The following is a 20,282-nucleotide window of genomic DNA, read 5'->3' on the forward strand; positions in this document are numbered from 1 at the left end:
AGTATGGCGTTCATTATCACTGAACTAGTATATATTTGTTTAGGCGCCAGCTGAAGGACGCCTCCGGGTGCGGGAATTTCTCGCTACATTGAAGACCTGTTGGTGACCTTCTGCTGTTGTTTTTTTCTTTGGTCGGGTTGTTGTCTCTTTGACAATTGATAATTGCTTTATATTCAACTGGTAATATGATTGCACAACATCACGTAAATATGAGGATGAACCCTTCTTTGTTTGAGAATGACTTTCAATTTTGCCTTTCAATTTTCATTGGACATGTCACTCTCAATTGACACATCAGCGCTGTTCCTTTGCTTTTTGTGTGTTTTTTGTTTTGCTGTGATTTATTGTGTTTGTGTTTGTGTGTCATAGATGGACACCCCATATCTTTTATCATCCTTTTATTACATCAATTTGCAAGGCTTTAAGCTGAATAGCTAATGCTGCAGAGATTGAGTGGATGCATTTTTAAAAGTTTTTACTTTTTTTTGTCTCGTTGTCTCGAAAACAAAGAGGCTGTCACACTAGTTGTGCTCACTTAAAACATTGAAGCTGTTAATATATTATAAAACTACTAAAAACACATTAATATTTCAGTCTAATCAAGTTTTAATCTTCAATTTTTATCATTTATAGACGTCAAAATCATCACACTTGTTTCCCGAAAACCTTTTTTAGGAACGCTCGAACCCAAAAGTCAGTTTGCATTTGTATTATTGAGTCATGCCCTCTAGTGGAATTTATCCATCCTTTATCGCGTCTAAATATTTATAAAGTTTGTATTATTCTTCTGTACGATATGCAAATGCATGTTAAACTGATTTTGTATTGGCATGATTGGCATACAGGTATTGCAATCTGCAAAACTAGATATCTAAGTCTAAATATCAACATAATTACATTTTGTATTTCTAAAGTTTTCATTAGAATGATTTTATGTTATTTACAGATGTTAAAATACTTCATTTCTTTCATCATCATTGCACTAATTACCATATATATTTATCAAATTAACGTAAAACATTTATTTGTTAATAATTGCCCACTCATCCCAAAATAAATAATGACGAATATGATTAAGTTAATAGATGAATTTTCAAGCATTCTAATGTGACTTCCTGTTTTTGTTCCTGTGGAAATACTCTAAGATTCCTATGAACGTAATATTCACTGTGCTATTTTTTACAATAGAGATGTAATTATGATGAATCCCTTTGAGAGGATCTGGGTGCAGCTTACAAGTTAGAGAATTCTAGGCAAAAATTGCAGAATAAATGCCAAAAAAAAAAGATTTCAAAATACACGTACAAGAAATAAAGTATAATGAGCAAATTTATAACGAAATAGAAAAGTAGTCGAGGAGTTAAAGAACAAATACATATAAATCACCATACATGATACTAACCGACGAATCAATGATATATTTTCAATACATGGATCACATTGCAAATTGAAGCATAGCACACAAGTTATATGATCACTATACGTTGTTTTCAAATTTTTAAACAAGAAAATTGATTCAATCAAAAGAAGAGATCTGCTGCTTCGATGTTTATTATACTGTTGATATCACGAGTACCTTGCAGGTATCTGTCTTTCAGTAGCTTACAGTGCGTGCAACATTGTTAGCTGACTGCTGTCCTGTAGTTGATAATTACTGTATTGTTGCAGTTCAACTGGTATTGTTCAAAGATGTACTGGTTTCTATCAAATCAGTGTAGACGAACATTTTTTCGTAAAATGTAATACAATTTAGCTATTCATTTATTAAAATTCATTTACTTTTCAAATTTAAGCAAACTTTATACATTGCTTTATACATTGCTATCAATAAGTATATTTAGGTAAAAATTATACTAACAACTATTACAAAAACAAGTAAAATAACAAAACTGAATTCCGACGAAACATACAAGAGCGACAGTCAAGCTCACAAATAAAAATAAATGACAACGCCATGGCTAAAAATGAAAAAGACAAAAAGACAAACAACAGCACACACGACACAACATGGAAAAATACCAATAGATCGTAGAATAAGACGGACAAGGCAACAAAATCTGTATATGGCATTTGAAAGGGTTGGGTACGGAGAAACCCTGTCGTGATAACATGGAACCAGGAAATCAACGACTACAAGATAGACAGGTTGAACAGGCAGAAGCAGTTCCAAAAATACCGATACTAGACCAAGGGCCACACGCGTCTGGCGTTTATACTAAAAATTTAGTCCTGGTATCTATGATGAGTTTATTTACAACCACTGGGTCGATGCCACTGCTGGTGGAGATTTATGTCCCCGAGGGTATCACAAGTCCAGTAGTCAGCACTTTTTGTGCTGACATGAATTGTCATTGATATGGTTATATTTATAAATTTACTGATTACAAATTTTTAAATTTTTGGAAATACTAAGGCTTTTCTACCTCAGGCATAGATTAACTTAGTTGTATTTGGCAAAACTTTTAGGAATTTTGGTTCTCAATGCGCTTCAACTTCGTATTTTATGTGGCATTTTAAACTTTTTTGGATTCCAGCGTCACTGATGAGTCTTTGGTAGACGAAACGTGCGTCTGGCGTATATACTAAATTTAGTCCTGGTATCTATGATGAGTTTATTGTAAGAAGTTGCCGACGGTAATGTTGGTATGTAGGCAATACTAAATGTAGTCCTGGTATCTATGATGAGTTTATTGTAAGAAGTTGCCGACGGTAATGTCGGTATGTAGGCAGACAAAAATGGTATAAGTTGCGAGGATTAATGCAAAAAAGTAGTCGTATTTAATGCAATTGTCATACAAAAACATGGTCACAAATTGATGGCAATTTATGGTTTCGCTTCATTGCAAAATGTCCTTAAAGAAGACAATTCCTTCCATCTCAAATATTCCTAGATTATAATCCTGGTACCTTTGATAACTATTTACCCCACTGGCTCGATGCCGCTGCTGGTGAACGTTTCGTCCCCGAGGGTATCACCAGCCCAGTAGTCAACACGTCGGTGTTGACATGAACATCAATAATGTAGTTATTTTTATAAGTTTACAAAACTTTGAGTTTTTCGAGAAAAAAAAGGATTTACTTATCTCAGGCATATATTACCTTTGCCGTATTTAGCACAATTGTTGGGGAATTTTGGATGCTCAATGCTCTTCAACTTTGTACTTGTTTGGCTTTATAAATGACTTGATATGAGGAGTCACTGCTGAGCTTTGTGTATACGAAACGCGCGTCTGTCGTACTAAATTGTAATACTTGTACCTTTGATAACTACTTACAAAAATGTTGTTATGACTTCAATTTACAAAACAAAGGTGCTTTCGAATGAATTGCACATGTAAACATGCATGTTTTCGGTGTAATGGGATGCACCCTTCCGCTTTAGTTGTATATTAAAAAAAGTGCAAATTAATCAACATCTCAATATTAGAAAAAACTCTCCAGACAACCTAAAGTAAGTTTAATAAGATCATTTTTTATCATCCAAGATCAAAAATTAGACCAACTGCCTTTTATCCTTACAATATCCGAAATGAATATTCGCATGCAGACAATAAAATTTATATACATGACGTTTGGAAGCTTTGTTACTCGCGTATATGAAATGCAGAATTAGGTAAAGCTCTTCAATTCTATCCGGCTAGTGACACTGCTACATTATTGTCCTATGGTTTAAGATATGTTTTTAAAATGCAATATGAAAAGCCCAGACCTCCGTTTGAAACAAAAAAGACAAAAATATGTTATTGAAAATTCTGGGGCATAAGTTGTAAAAGTTGAATATGAAATAAAAAAATGAAATTGCTGGGCAAATTGTTCACAAGCCTATTTCAAATTTTCTGCAATAAGTTTGGTTCCAAAAAAGACATCCGGCTGGCGTTTAATAACACATTGATCTTATCCACCTTCAAATAATGTTAACGACTTTATCGATCCAACGTTTACGTTTTGCTTAAAAAAGATAATCAAATATTTATGTTTCAATAATAATTTTCATAAAAAAGAAATATTCTGATTCACATTTTAATTTAAAAGTTTTTTTTTCTTTTTTATTTCATAGAATATTAAACGAGATTTCATTGCAAATTATTTTATTATTTATTTATTAAATTCAATCTTTCAAGCAAAATCCAGGCATTCAATAAATCGATATTGAAAGTTTAGCTGATGTAAAAAAATGTTATTGTAAACATTTCAACAGAGACACATAGACACATAGACATAATACAATTGTCTGATTTCAACAACATTGTATACCCGCCAACATTTATCGAGAGAGTTATCGGTCCTAAATATCACTGACACAGTTGGGTATGTCAGTATTCATCCTTTGATCATGTGGTATATATAGTTTGGAACAAATGCTCTCATTGCAAAAATGAACATATAATTGGCATATAGACTATTGCCTTGTTGTCCAGGTGATTTTAAGTTATTAGGATTAAAAATTGGTTCAAAACATTTTATGGATAAATGTTTGCCCATGGAGTGTTCTATTTGTTTTTCCACGTTTGAAACATTCTCAACTATTTAGCATTGATTAACAGTAAATAAAGCAGGATCAAGTATTAAGACTATTATTTCTTTTTTTGCTGGTCGTAAAGAAACTAGTGATTGTAAAGCATTGATATGCGGATTTATTAGGGTATGAGAATGATTAAATTTACCAATTGCAGATGAGAAAACTGAAGGTCCAAGTTGTATATTATAGTATTTGATAGTTAACTTGTTGTAAATAAATTATTGACAATCTATATTATTTTTTTTGGAATAAAATCAAATTGCCATGACAAATAAATAGCCACACACTAATCAAGTTTTTGTTGTTTATTTTACTATGAATGATATGAACCTTCAATTCTGAAATAATATCTTTGTTTAGTGTGTTATTATTTCTTTATTCTAAATCAAATCAAGCAAATGTATTTTCGTATAACATGTATTATACAATTTCTTTTACACACACCAATTATATACAATAAACCAACACTAGAGAGTACAATGTTCATAGAACCATCTAAACCATGGCATTTGCTGGTTTACAGCAATAGCAATGCATTATTTATCTGTTAGCTTGATGTTGGCAGTTGTATTGTTATGTGTTACATGTTCTGAACTTGTTTTGTTGTAGAGCGATGACTTGAACGCGTAGTATGTTGGAAGTTGCAATGTTGTTTTGATCGATAGTGTGGAGTTTGACGAGTTATCTTTTTGTTGGTTTTGATTTTCATGACCTCTTCTTTGCTCGTTGTTTCATATATATCCATGGTTTATACACACCAGTCGTACATGAGTTTGCTAGATGATTAAGTGGTCGACCGAATTTGACTGGTTTACCATTATATGTGTTGCCTTTTGATGACCTAGACAACCACCGATTTTGACTGGTGTATGCTCATATCTAATTTTTTTTAAATGAGCCAACTACCGTATATGACTAGGTTACTCGCATATGTTGTCATTTTTTTATGAATGAAAAAGCGACCGCATTCGACAAATTTACCTCTTATATTGCCTGAAGACATATGATTCGTTATAAGCGAAACACTGTTATCCAATCAATTTTCAAATGATGAATTCCTAGGCAAGATCACAAATACAATCTGCTGTTGACAACGACCAGTTTGTATATTAACAAATGCTCAACTAGATAAAAACGTAACAAAACACAACATTCTGCAGTCAAGATAGCAAGGAACACTTTGGAAAGAGATTTGACTGGAGATCCACAACTTGTTTCAAAAGAAACACAAGAATATAATTCAAGTGTGGATGATGATAACTTTAGCAAAAAAAAACATTGCAAAAAGTCTGCCTTTGATTGCGATCAAAACCAAGTAAGAAGTGCTTATCTAAATAAAAATTGACCTATTCTTTCTAATGACAACGTTAGAATGTTCAATATTTACGCATGTGTTTATATTTCGAAGAACTTTTTTTTTTGGGAGGAGGGAAGTAGAAAAGATGGTTCAGCTCGGTTAAATGAAAACGATTTAGCAGAAAAAAGAGAAACGAGAGATCCCAGAGGGACAGTCAAACTCATAAACCGAAAATATTCTGAAAACGCCTGGCTAAAAATGAAAGAAGCCAAGCAGACAAACAATGGAACACGTGACACAACATAGAAAACTAGAAAAATTAGGGGAGAATATAGCTTTTCTGAAACGATAGAAAGACTTGAGTACGACATTGAAAGCAAATCCTTATTTTTTTCATGCAACAACTCTAAATTATACAGTTTAAAGTATAACGGCTAATTCAGCTCCGAAATTGCAATTAAAACAGATAGATACCTGAGAAATTGAGACTTGCGCGTATTTGAAGGAATTTTATACGTCATAGTCAGAAGCTCTCTTCAAAGTGCTAGCATCGCAAATTTAAAAGACGGGAAACTACAAACATGTTTTACTACACAGACTAAATATACTTGTCTTAATGGACTTGTAACTGCAAGAATATACATTTACTACATACATCAAACGGGGAAGAACTCTTATGTACGTCATTAGATGGCGAAATCATCTCTTCCGTTTAAAATACGTCTCGTTTAAAGGAATATCAAGTTCATCAACAAGGTATTATATCCATTGGGAGTAGAAATGGGGCGATATATGCCGTAAGCGAAAATTGAAAACCATTGCGAATACTTTTGAATACATGCAAGCAATTCAGAATCAATAGCAATATTTGTTTTAACAACTAGTCTATGGATCTAATTATCTAGAAATATACGATGTCATAATTTAAACAAAATGACGATACAGGAAAGTTATACAGTATTGCTATTGTTTAATAACAAAAAAGGAATCAAAAGTTAAAGATTTAAACATATATCTTGTTTTATTTAGTTGTGATTGAAAAATAAGATATAGTTTAAGATCTCAAAAACTGTGTGCCTCGTTTTTGTACAGAAAAGAAACCAAATGGAGTCATGCTCTGGATTTAAGATGTTTGGTAGACACCAATGAGATAGTGTTTTTTTCGAAATTACTCATGTGAAGTGAGCGTTTTTAAACCTTACATGGCCAGATGACCTTTTGTCATCATTATTTGTTCTTCGTCCGTAACTCTTTTGTTTACATGTCTTCTCCTCTGCAGCTGCTTAATAAATTGAAATCAAAATTTGTGATTTCGTTAGGTAATTGAATAATCAACATGACAGCTGTGTCTAGATAAAGCACACAGGGGTCAATTTTGAGTTTTGGCATATATTTCTATGTAAACTATAACAATAAAAGAAAAACGGACAGAGTAAAATGGCCAGCCAGACAAGTTCTATCTATCTATAAAATTTAGAAAAAAATGGCCTCTTTTTCCTTGTCATCGTCTGAAAAATAATAGGAGCTAGGTTAAAACAATTAACTGCAAAATATATCTGCATAGCTAGATCAGTTTGGCTCTGGAAATTTGACAACCCTTTAAGAGTTTTTATCTCAGAAATGTTGCTTTTTACTTTTTTCAGTTCTGTCTGTTATCTTTAAAAAAAAATGGCCAATGAGCGGTTCAGGAACAGATGTGCTTCTTGTTAATGTATATTCCCAGCTTTGAAATTTTTTTTATAATAGATATAGGAAGATGTGGTGTGAGTGCCAATGAGACAACTCTCCTTCCAAATAACAATTTAAAAATTAAACCATTTTAGGTTAAAGTACGGCCTTCAACACGGAGCCTTGGCACACACCGAACAATAAGCTATAAAGGGCCCCAAAATTACTAGTGTAAAAGTATATATTTATATATCACGATTGACTTAAAATTGTTTTTCTGAGAGGCGACAATTGCATGTACCAAATGTGATATGTATTTGATGTCATATGTAAATTTCAAAATTATATAATTAGATACATTTATGCTGGAGTATTATGCATTGTTTTCCGTGTAACTATGATTTCGTCTTCTGTGCTGTGTCTTATTTGTTGATCTGTATTTTGAATAAGAAGATGTGGTATTAGTGCCAATTAGACAATTTTGTAAAAAGTTAACAATTATAAGCCAAAGTACGACCTTAAACACACTGAACTGAACTGGACCATACTGAACAGCTAGCTTTAATGGTCTCAAAATGGCGATTGTCAAATAATAAAAAAAGGAAAACCAAAGTCTAATCTATATCAAAAGCAAGGAGTGAGAATCAACCACACCACCACGACAAACACCGAACAACAGGCTCCTGACTTTAGACAGGTTACAAAATTGGTAAGTGTTTCAAAAAGTATCAAAAGAAAAGGAGTTGGTTCAGTAAGATCCCTTTTGGGTCCCAAAATATAACAGTTTTACAAAATGGTTCAAATGGTTTTTATTTATGCTTCTGCTAAATAAATATGGGCTGTTTTTGACAATACAATGCACATATATCGGGTACTAGCATCATTAAGTCATGCTGAAATTTACACAATTTTAGCATTTAAGTTAATTATAGATGGTTTCCGTCTTTAAAAAAAGTGGACGCATTCGTGTTCATTCTTAATATTGAAATATAAGTTGTATTTGATGATAATACATAACATATATAAAGATTAGGGTGAACACGAATGCGGCCACTTTCATTTTTGACAAAAACAATCTGAAAAGTGTAAATTTTTTACATATTTGATAGATTTTTCATATTTAAGCTAGAATTGGGGCGTTTTATGAGTAAATCAGTTAAAATCTCTTACATATACTTCTTAAATCAACTAAAATAGACACAACAGTGTTTAAAAAGTGTCTAAAATCAAATGAACTACTCCTTTATGCGTCTAACATTGTATTCATTGGTATGTCTGGTTTTATTGATCCGGTCCTCTTATCTATTATATTGTTAGTTGAAAATAATCAAAATTTGTACATAAATGAAACATATGAAGGCTTTATATTAATTTTTAACCACATTGTATGCAATATGATATTATTATACGTTGTGATACCATATTATAAATACATGAAAAATCCTGAAATAATTGTTTATCTATTTTCGTAATTAGATATAATTGAAACAACAAAACTTATTTATATCTGTAATTTCACTGTCGAGTAGAAGTGGGTATTGTTATGCGACTTCACGATTCAGGAAGTGTACAGAAAATAAAAGCAATTTGTTCCATATTTGTAGCTAAATTAAAGTTCAGATGAAATAGGACCTGGATTCTATTTTTATTGATAAAATTGTTGGAAAAAACTGCAAGTATTTAGTAAAACCGTTCAAAGCAAAGAATACGAAAACATAACTTAGAAATGAACAGCAAAGTGTCCTACATGTTAACCATTATGAGTTGATTGGTTTGAAAATAACATCAACCGTCTTGGACTTGATAATTAACATGTGCATTTAGACGTACAGTCCATATATAGCTCTTAGAAGCAGGGTCATGAAGAAATGTAAAGAGACATAGCCAGTTATAATACAATAAATGATTCAATTGTAGAAATCGATGCTTTCAAGGTTTTTATTCCATTTGGATATTTATAATGGTTGATATTGAATATTCTTAGTCTTAAGTCAAATGCCAAATATATGTTTCTTATATATAAATACGAAAAAAAAAAAATTGATTATAAACTAGATTGGAAGGTTCTGAAAAGTTGGTCGCCCCCTATCAAGAATGTGAAATATGGACAGACACGTAATGTTGAAGTTCAAACAGAATTATCTAGTTTTCCTGCATTTTGTTAATTATTCGTTTTCTTGCTTTGATAATATCTTGGTATACAATCTGTGTCAACTAAATGTTGTTTGGGAACCAGTAATTCCTATACCAGCCAACCATGTGGCTCGACACATCGAAAAATAGCATGATATCATGTATGGTCAATTTCAGAATACATTTAAAGGCGTTATGTTTCTGCTTGAGCTAAATTATACGGCTGGTGGTATGTTCTATAGGATTGTATATAAGGAGCCATATGTTTTTCGCCACCGCTAGCTAGCTTAATTGGCAGTTGAATGACGCCGAGTGTGTAAATATTTTTGCCAGTACATAACTTCTGCAAAAGAGGGACGAAAGACACCAAAGGGACAGTCAAACTCGTAAATCTAAAACAAACTGACAACGCCATGGCTAAAAATGAAAAAGACAAACAGAAAAACAATAGTACACATGACACAACATAGAAAACTAAAGAATAAACAATACGAACCCCACCAAAAACTAGGGGTGATCTCAGGTGCTCCGGAAGGGTAAGCAGATCCTGCTCCACATGCGGCACCCGTCGTGTTGCTTATGTGATTACAAATCCAGTAAATAGTCTAATTCGGTAGGTCAAATATTCAATATGCAATATTCAAGACTTCTGCAATGCCTCCACGCGACGACACATGGTAACTAGGGTCTAGTATCCTAAAGCAAAAATAAAGGAGGATCGCGGAGCAGCAAGGACCACAGAGATGTATTATGTAGGCCAACCGACGTGTGGACATGCCCTAGCACCCACAACATTAATAATTGTTTAGATGAAGATCATAACTCTGTTAAAGTAGTTCATCTAAGAGAAAGACAACTCAATTGATACAAAACCAAAGGTAAAATGGGAGTCATAAGCTTTGGCTAGCAGCTCATCTAGAGGACGGAAACCTTGATGTATGTTCAGGACTGTGTTCATTATACGTTCGCGGTACCGCTATGTATGTATTGTAACGTCATGCTACTTATGACGTTGAGATTTATGTGCAAATGGAGTTTAGAATCAATACAAGTAAAACCAGCTAGTATTTCTTATTTGTGCCTAAAAAGTCTGATTATACCACTCTAAGATATTGGTGCCGTAGGACCAAGATGAGTTCCAAACTACGTTCTATACGTGCAGGACACAGAAGCGTTATTTCCCGACTTTTGAAGAAATTTGAGGACATCCGAGACGACGGAGACGAGCCCGTGAACACTGAAGAGTTAACTAAAATTGTGAACAATCTGTTGAAGAAACAAGAGACACTACAAAAACTTAATGAGGACATTCTAGAAAATCTTGATGAAGGAGAAGTAGAAGCCGAGATCGTCGATTCAGATGAGTATGCTTACACATTAGATGGAAAAATAACGCAAATACAAAAGCTCATTCTTGTCAATACATCTACACTCAGTACAAATGCAAAAGATTTTGTCAGTTATAGCGACCCTTCACATTCCGCCTCTGCTCAACCCGCCTCTGCTCAGCCCGCTCATGCTCAACCCGCTCATGATCAACCAAGTTATGCTCAACCTGCTCATGATCAACAAAGTTATGCTCAACCCGAGATATACAATAAACAGAATACATGTAATTCAAACTTCCGTGTACCGGAAACTCAGTTTTCACGTAGTAACACTAGATTAAATGAGTACAACAAGTTGCCCAAATTGAATCTTCCTACCTTTGATGGTAATATTATGCAGTGGCAGTCATTTTGGGATTCATACGAGATATCCGTTCACGAAAACACTACTCTTGGAAATGTTCAGAAATTTAATTATTTGAAGTCACTACTCCATGATGAAGCATTGAAAACCGTCACAGGGTTTGCGCTTACACATGCAAATTATGAGAAAGCTATTTCTTTACTGCAAGAAAGATATGGACAATCACATGTAATAAGACAGAAGTATATGCAAGCACTAGTTGATATACCAGCCACTAAATACACGATATTTAGCATGAAAAACTTCTACGATGAAATTGAGATACACATTAGAGGATTGGAGTCATTAGGTCAAAGTGAAGACACATATGGAGCGTTTTTAGTGCCCATTATTATGAACAAACTACCCGGTGAAATCCGCAGAAATCTTGCCAGACAATATAGATCTACAGATTTACAACTGAATGAATTACGCCGTGGAATTTTCGATGAACTTTATATTATGGATGCAGGCAAAACTTCAGAACAGTTAGAACACCCTACAGCTACCGCCGCCTTTCTGACAAATACAAATTATAGTAATCGAAATAGAGGTAACAAGAATACAAACGCAACTAACACTAAACCCAAGCCACTCTGTGCGTACTGTAAGGAGCCACACTCGTCTGTTAATTGCACTAAAGTATCTGATTACAATGGCCGGATGTCAATAGTGAAAAAAGATCGTTTATGCTTTAACTGTCTAGGACACCATAGCTTGTCCGCATGTAAATCTACAAAAACTTGCAACAAGTGTCACAAACGTCATCACACCAGCATTTGCAAAGACAATGTTAAAACAAATGAAGACAACAAACCAACAGGGGATATAACCGTAGGCACAGTTCAACACAACGCGGAGGAACCAGACACTGTTTTACACTCGCAATCGACAGATCGTGTACTTTTGAAGACAGCAATTAACCCAGTAAGTGCAGAACATGAAATACTTGATGCAAAAATATTGTTTGACGAAGGCGCACAGCGCTCATTTATCACAGAGGAATTAGCCGAAAAATTGAAACTCAAACCTACTGGAACTGAAAGCGTTAACCTATCCGGATTTGGAGACAATGCAAATAGTACTAAAATTCGCCATTTGAGTACACGATTGGTATATCTCATAACTACAGAGGGTAAACTTCCGATTCGAGTCTTGATCGTTCCAGAGATCGCAGTACCGATGAGAACCTATGTACGCCAAGCAGCAAAACTTACATATTTGTCAGGAATCAAATTAGCTCACCCAGTAACAGCAGATGAAAACTTTGAAATTTCTATTCTAATTGGAGCTGATTACTTCTGGTCAATTGTTCAGAATGATATTATCCGAGGCGAAGGACCGACAGCTGTTCAATCAAAAATCGGATACCTGTTGTCTGGAACGCTACATTCACACAACTCTGACACAGATGGATACAAGAAAGCTTCAATGATGAACGTGATGATTGCAACAAAAACCGATGAGTACGACTTGGAGAAATTTTGGAAAATAGAGTCACTGGCTACCGAGAAAATTGACACTACAAAGTTAGAAGAACAGATGGATATTCAAAAGACTTATGAAGAGAAACAAATTCGTTACCATGACAACAGATATTTTGTAACGTTACCATGGAAAGAGGATCACCCTACGTTACCGACAAATAAAGCCATTGCACAACGAAGGACGGAAAGTGTAGTAAGAAGACTTAGCAAAGAACCCAAACTACTGGAAAAATATGGAGAAATAATGGCTGAGCAGGAGAAAAGGGGCTTCATAGAGAAAGTGGATACTACTAATGAGGCCGATGAAAAGATCAAAATACACTATATTCCGCATCATGCTGTGAGAAAAGATTCAACAACAACACCAATCAGGGTCGTATTCGACTGCAGTTGTAAAGCAACACCAGAATCGTCTAGTCTTAATGATTGTTTGATGACTACTCCACCCAATTTAAATGACTTAGTCGGCATTCTTTTAAGATTTCGTTTACACCAATTTGCCGTTACTACTGATATAGAGAAGGCGTTCTTGAACGTTGGATTAGAGACACAGGATAGAGATGTCACACGTTTCTTTTGGTTCGATACACCAACAGACCCATCAACTCCACTATCAACTTACCGATTTAAGTCTGTATTATTTGGAGCCACTTCATCGCCATTCATACTGAATTCCGTTCTACAAAAACACTTGAGAGAGAACCGTTGTGAATATACTGACACTTTAAAGAACGATTTGTATGTTGATAATATACTGTCGAGTTTTCCTACAGAGAGTGCATTACTGAAATATTTTGATACATCAAGAGACTTATTCATTAGAGCAGGATTTAACTTGCGCTCATGGGCTTCAAATTCTCAACTTTTGCGAGACCGCGCAAATTCACACAGCGTATTAGACAAAGACGAACTCATAAAAGTGCTTGGATTGAGATGGAACACTTGAAACGACACACTTACTTTCGCCAAACCGGAATACACCGATATTGAAGATACACGTATGACAAAACGAGAGATTTTAAGACAATCGTCTAAAATCTATGATCCACTCGGACTTATTGGTCCAGTAACTGTGCGTAGTAAGATGCTTATGCAGACTTTGTGGGAGAAAGGATTAAATTGGGATGAACCTCTTACATCTGAAATTCCAACAGAATGGAAGTGTGTACTAAAAGATATTAATGAATGTTCACATTTGGAAATTAATAGACCGTATTTCAAAGAAAAATCAGACAATGTAGAATTACATGTGTTTACGGATGCAAGCTTGAAAGCCTATGGAGCATGCGCATATTTAGTCAGTGGAAAAGAAACCGTACTTATCATGTCAAAGAATCGAGAGACACCACTGAAACAGTTAACAATTCCGAAGTTAGAACTCAGTGCAGCTTTGATAGGCGCAAGACTCGTCAAGCATTTGAAATCGCACTTGGATGTTACAAGCGTCACATTATGGAGTGACAGTCAGATAACTTTAAGTTGGCTTACTACTGAGAAACAATTACCCGTTTTCGTTAGTAATCGAGTGAAGGAAATTAACGAAATTACGCAAGAATATACATGGAAGTACTGTCCGACAGATTCAAATCCGGCAGATATGCTATCGAGAGGAGTAACTGCAACCAAATTCCTAAAATTGGATCTTTGGATGAAAGGACCCGAATGACTCACTGGCAAATCAAACTGGCCACAGTGGAAGAATAAAGAATCACACATTCTTAGCACTACCATTGAGCAAGGACAATCAACTAGTGAACCGCAACAGAAAATCAGATCTTATGAAGGAATAAGTAAAATTATGGATATACAAAGCTACAGCTCATACCAAAAACTTTTGCGTATAACTGCATACATGTACCGATTCATAAACAACTGTAGAAATAATGACAAACTAACAGGAAATCTTAGTGTCAATGAAATTCAGACTGCTTCGACTTCATGGATTCGAGATTCGCAACTGCGTAAATACCCGGATGTTATTGAGAGTTTAAACAACAAATCAGAGAAAAATGCGCTAGTGAAGCAACTTAGATTGTACATGGATAAAATGAACATTATCCGTTGTGGTGGGAGAATTAACAATGCACCTATTGATGAATCAGCTAAATTTCCAGTACTAATACCGAACAAAGACAGATTTTGTAAATTAATTGTGATGGATGCACACGCAAAGAATTTTCACTCTGGATTAGAAAGTACAGTGACATTTATTCGCCAGTCTTACTGGATTCCGTCGATTCGACAATGTGTTAAATCAATACTCCGTAATTGCGTTACTTGCCGAAAAATTACAGGAAAACCCTATCATACACCCGACCCACCACCACTGCCGTCCGACAGACTTAATGATTCACCACCGTTTACCGTAACCGGTGTCGACTTCACAGGAGCATTGCATGTTAGAACAAAAAGCAACAGTACTAGTAAAGCATATATTTGTCTATTCACCTGCGCTAACACTAGAGATGTGCATTTGGAAATCGTCGAAGACCTTACAGAACAAACATTCATTCTAGCGTTTAGGAGATTCACCAGCCGCAAATCGTTACCAAAAATCATGATGTCTGACAATTGTACAACACATACCGCAGCAGCGAAGGAAATTGAAATGCTTACAAAATCTACTTCTATTCAGGAACAACTCAACATATATGGAACTCAGTGGAAATTTATTCCGAAACGTGCCCCATGGTATGGTGGTTGGTGGGAACGATTGATCGGCTTGACCAAGAATTGCATAAAGAAAGTGTTAGGACGAGCACTAGTTACTTTTAGAGTGCTAGAGACAATTGTGATCGAGATAGAGGCTATATTAAATGATCGTCCGTTAACCCACGTATCAACGGACCTTACCGATGATGAACCGCTTACACCGTCTCATCTTCTCTATGGAAGACGGGTTAAAACTTTACCGTATTCAGGAACAATTAATTTCAGCAGTGAGGAGAACGTACAAAACTTAACACATTACACAGCAAATAGACAATCTAGTGTTCAAAAACGCATTATTCACGACTTCTGGAACAGATGGCGACGAGAATATCTCACTTCACTTAGGGAACAACATAGAAACACCGGAAATAACACTCAAATCATTAAAGTGGGCGACATTGTACAGATTCATGATGATACCCCAAGGACAGTGTGGAATATAGCGATTATCGTTAAGTTAGTTTATGGGAGAGATGGACTTTGTAGGTCTGCCATTTTATGCACTAAAAATGGCACGACATCTAGACCAATAAGTAAGCTATATCCACTTGAACTCTTATCAACAGATAGTCCGTGTGATTCCAGTGACAATACTATTACTTCAACTAGAAAAGCAAAAACTGATGCCAAGGAGAAAATCAAAAGTTGGATTCAACCGTTCCGTAAAACATAAAGACTGTTTAAGTGTAAAAAGTTAAAGTTTTATTTCATTTGAGAGACAATAGTTATTTCATTTTAAAGTTTTTTCTTTATTTATTGCTTAAATTATCATTCGCGGGCCCCCAGGATGTTCAGGACTGTGTTCATTATACGTTCGCGGTACCGCTATGTATGTATTGTAAATCATGCTACTTATGACGTTGAGATTTATGTGCAAATGGAGTTTAGAATCAATACAAGTAAAACCAGCTAGTATTTCTTATTTGTGCCTAAAAAGTCTGATTATACCACTCTAAGATAATGTATAAATCCCTGGCCCTCCTGGAAAGGGGCTTGTCTGCTTAGCCAGATACTCAGCCACGGCAAGAAACTAATACTACAGAAATATAAACAAGTGTAGACAAATTAAAACCTATGCAGCCTATGAATAGCAACATAATTTTGAGAAATAAAGGCAACAGTAGTATACCGCTGTTCAAAACTCATAAATCCATGGACAAAATACAAAATCGGGGTAACAAACTAAAACCGAGGGAAACACATTAAATATAAGAGGAGAACAATGACACAACACCGAAACGCAATACACACAGAAACGGACCAAGCATCAGACAAAATCCCACGAGAATAACACATATAACATCTAAACCAAATACATGAATTTGGGATAAACAAGTACCGTGCCACGTCTTATCTTAATATCTTAATAAAACTCTGTTTTGTCTCCTTAACAAAGTCTGAATTTTGGTTGTTGGAATATTTAAACTATGAACGACACAAGCAGAACTGCTCAAAATATTAAGGAAATTAAGAGCTTAAAACTTTATGTATTGGGTATTAGTGAATGCAGAAGGACTGGTCGAGGAAAGTTGATACACAATCCAGATACAGAAATTTACTGGTCATGACGTACAGATGGTAGCCACCAGAAAGGTGTTGCTTTTCTTTTGAGAGACAAAGCAAGTAAGTCTGTTGTTGAATGAATAGCAGTAAATGAGAGAATGATAAATTTACGCACGAAGACAAAGTGTGGGCATATGACTGTTACCCAATGATGTGCCCCAACGAATAATTACATTAAAAACGAAAAAAGGATTATTAATGATAAATTAAATCAGATGAGTGTGGACATACAAAAGCACGATATGCTTACCAGCATTAGAGATTTTAATCAAAAGTAGGTTTTACTATAACAGTTTCATAAAATGTGATGGGGAAAAAAGGACTGAGGGAAATTAACAAAAATGGTGCCAGATTAGTAGAGGTGTGTATAACGAATCATCTTATAATTGGGAAACAATCTTTGACCATAAAAACATACACATAGCCACATGGGTGTCTCCAAATGGGAAAGTGAAAAAAACCAGATTGACCACATACTAATTAAAAAGATAAAAAGTTCATCACTGTTAAATAAAGAGTTGCAGATGTAAATAGTGATCATCACCTAGTCATTGGAAAGATCAGACTAAAATTAAGGGAAAACAAACAATGCAAAACATCAAGCAAGATTAAAGACTTTCTAAAACTTCACCAGCCTGAAACAAACCAAAAATTCAATATCGAACTCAGGAACAGATTTGAGGTCTTGCAACTTGACGGCAATAAGATTGACATAATCTCTAAATGGCAACATATGAGTGAAATATATGCCAAACCAGTGAAGACCCAAACTCATCCTAGATACCAGGATTAAATTTTGTATTGACATGATAGAAAGCTGAAAACTATTAGACTCGTTTTTAATGGTTGACTTGGTAATGAAAAAGGCAACAATTGATATCATATAAAACAATAGGGACTAACTACATTTTTGGAGAACATTGATTTAGCTCTTTTCTCACACGCATGAACACATGTAAAAAGACGGATACAGTAACATCGGAGGCAGCAAAAGTAGGACTGAAAATAAATGCAACGAAAAACTAAGGAGATGAATATAGCTTTAAAGAACAAAAACGCAATATCAGTGAACGGAAAGACTCAAACAAGTCAATTCATTAAAATATCTTGGTTGTACTAGAGTCAATGCAATAGAAAATATTGAAGAAGAAGTCATCATCTGTATTGGTAAAGCAGCTGCTGCATTCAAAAACCTAAACAACATATGGAAACACAAAGGAATTCCTAGTAAGACTAGGATTATATCGTATACGAGCAATGTTAGATCAGTTCTGCCTTACGGTACAGAAACATGTAAAACAACATAAAAATTAGAAAGTCGAATAAGAGGATTTGAAGGACACTGTTTGAGACGAATTGTTAAGATCAGATGGCCAAATTTTATTTCAAACACTGAGCTATAAGATAGAACAAGTGTGATGAATATAGTACATGAGATCATGAGAAGGCAGTTGAAATATACTGGACATATATTGAGAATTAATAACACCCGGCATGTAAATAAGTGCTGACATGGACACCACAAGAGACAAAAAAGCCTAGGATACATAAAGGCACATGGAGAAGAGATATAGCAGCAAAAATAATAAGACATGGTTACACCTGGAATCAAATAGAGAAAAGGCGAAAGATAGAACGAGTTGGAAGTCCCTTGTTGATGCCTTAAATGTTCAAGAACATGAAGAGAATTAATTAAGTAACTTAGTAGGTAAATTACCTAGCTATTTTTCCTGATTTGTGTTTAATTGTTCGTGTTTTGGCTTAGAACGTTTTATACAATCTGTGTCATTTATGTTCCGTGCGATTTTCCTGTAAATATATATACTCTTCACGAAAAAGTATCTCTACGCATCATTATGACAATAAGGTGAAAATGGACGAATGTGTTACAGAGTTTGGGAAAAAGTGAGGAATCCAATTATATTTCATCAAGTTGTTTTGTGAAAAATTGCACTTGTTATATGATATATATTCAAAGAAAAGCACATTGATATATTGATGAGCTCTAGAAAAAGATCTAGTCGAAGGGAAATCTAACATTATTAATTTTATCTTCAATTTTAGATATAATTGTGACGTCCTATTAGCAATAATTGATAATAGAATTGAAACAAGTGTATCACAGAAACATTGTACTTTTCAGAATACTTTGAACTCATTTCCAGAAGTATGTCAGAAAGGCTTAAATTGTTCTCATTGACCAATATATGGATTCTTTATTATTGACACAGATAAAGGATGAGTAACGAAAATTAATAAAAGACTGCTCTTCAGGAGATCATAATTTATTTCACATAAGACTAATTGCTTAATATACTAATAACTTCTGGTCAGAATGCGGTGGCATTTTTGTTATTGATTATTGATAATTACAATATCATACCCTAAAATCACATGATAATTTATAGAGAATATTCTTCTTTTTAGGTAATGTCCGATTAGACATAAAAATAGTGATAAAGTGACAATGCAGTAGTCAGCAGTTTTTGTGCTGACATGAATTATCATTGATATGGTTATAGTTATAAATTAACTGTTTACAAAATTTAGAATTTTTGAAATACTCAGGCTTTTCTACCTCAGGCATAGATTACCTTAGCTGGATTTGGCAAAACTTTTAGGATTTTTGGTCCTCAATCCTCTTCAACTTCGTACTTTATTTGGCCTTTTTAACTTTTTTGGATTCGAGCGTCACTGATGAGTCTTTTGTAGACGAAACGCGCGTTTAAAATTAAAAACCAATTCGATATAAGAAGGAAATTTAAAAAAAAACGATTTTAGAAAATGTCACTCCGTGATGATGTAATGTGGTAAATCAAACTGATATAAAAAAAAAATAAGATTAATAGGTTTATGCAGAAGACTTTTAAAATTGTTTTAAAATGAACCAGGAAGAATGTTTATCAAAGGTCAAAATCTAGACCTTTGACCTTGAACTCAATTTTGAGGTCATAGGTCAGTGATTTCAAATCAAAAGACCCCAGATCAATCACTTGTGTGGTTGTGGAGAAATACTGATTTCAAATACAAAAGTGGAGAAAACTCATATAAGGGTTAACCAAAACTCTTCGACTTAAATAGGTTAAAGTTGCGCCTTTTTGTAAACAGTTATTTGGCAAAAACATCAATTCATTTACTGTCACGGTTTCTTTGGAATAACGATAACAAGCAA

At 34.4% G+C, this 20,282-nt stretch overlaps 2 protein-coding genes across 2 annotated transcripts; both read left to right on the forward strand.

Annotated features, from left to right (window-relative positions):
- Positions 1–10,748: 10,748 nt before the first annotated feature.
- Positions 10,749–13,781, forward strand: LOC134705227 (uncharacterized). Its single transcript, XM_063563992.1, has one exon. It carries the CDS (start codon positions 10,749–10,751, stop codon positions 13,779–13,781), a length of 3,033 nt encoding a protein of 1,010 aa, XP_063420062.1.
- Positions 13,782–14,687: 906 nt separating this feature from the next.
- Positions 14,688–16,220, forward strand: LOC134705238 (uncharacterized). Its single transcript, XM_063564002.1, has one exon. The coding sequence runs from the start codon at positions 14,688–14,690 to the stop codon at positions 16,218–16,220; it is 1,533 nt and encodes a 510-aa protein (XP_063420072.1).
- The last annotated feature ends 4,062 nt before the right edge of the window (positions 16,221–20,282 follow it).

The sequence above is a fragment of the Mytilus trossulus genome, chromosome 1 (assembly GCF_036588685.1).
Source record: "Mytilus trossulus isolate FHL-02 chromosome 1, PNRI_Mtr1.1.1.hap1, whole genome shotgun sequence".
In the NCBI taxonomy this organism is placed as follows: Eukaryota; Metazoa; Mollusca; class Bivalvia; order Mytilida; family Mytilidae; genus Mytilus; species Mytilus trossulus.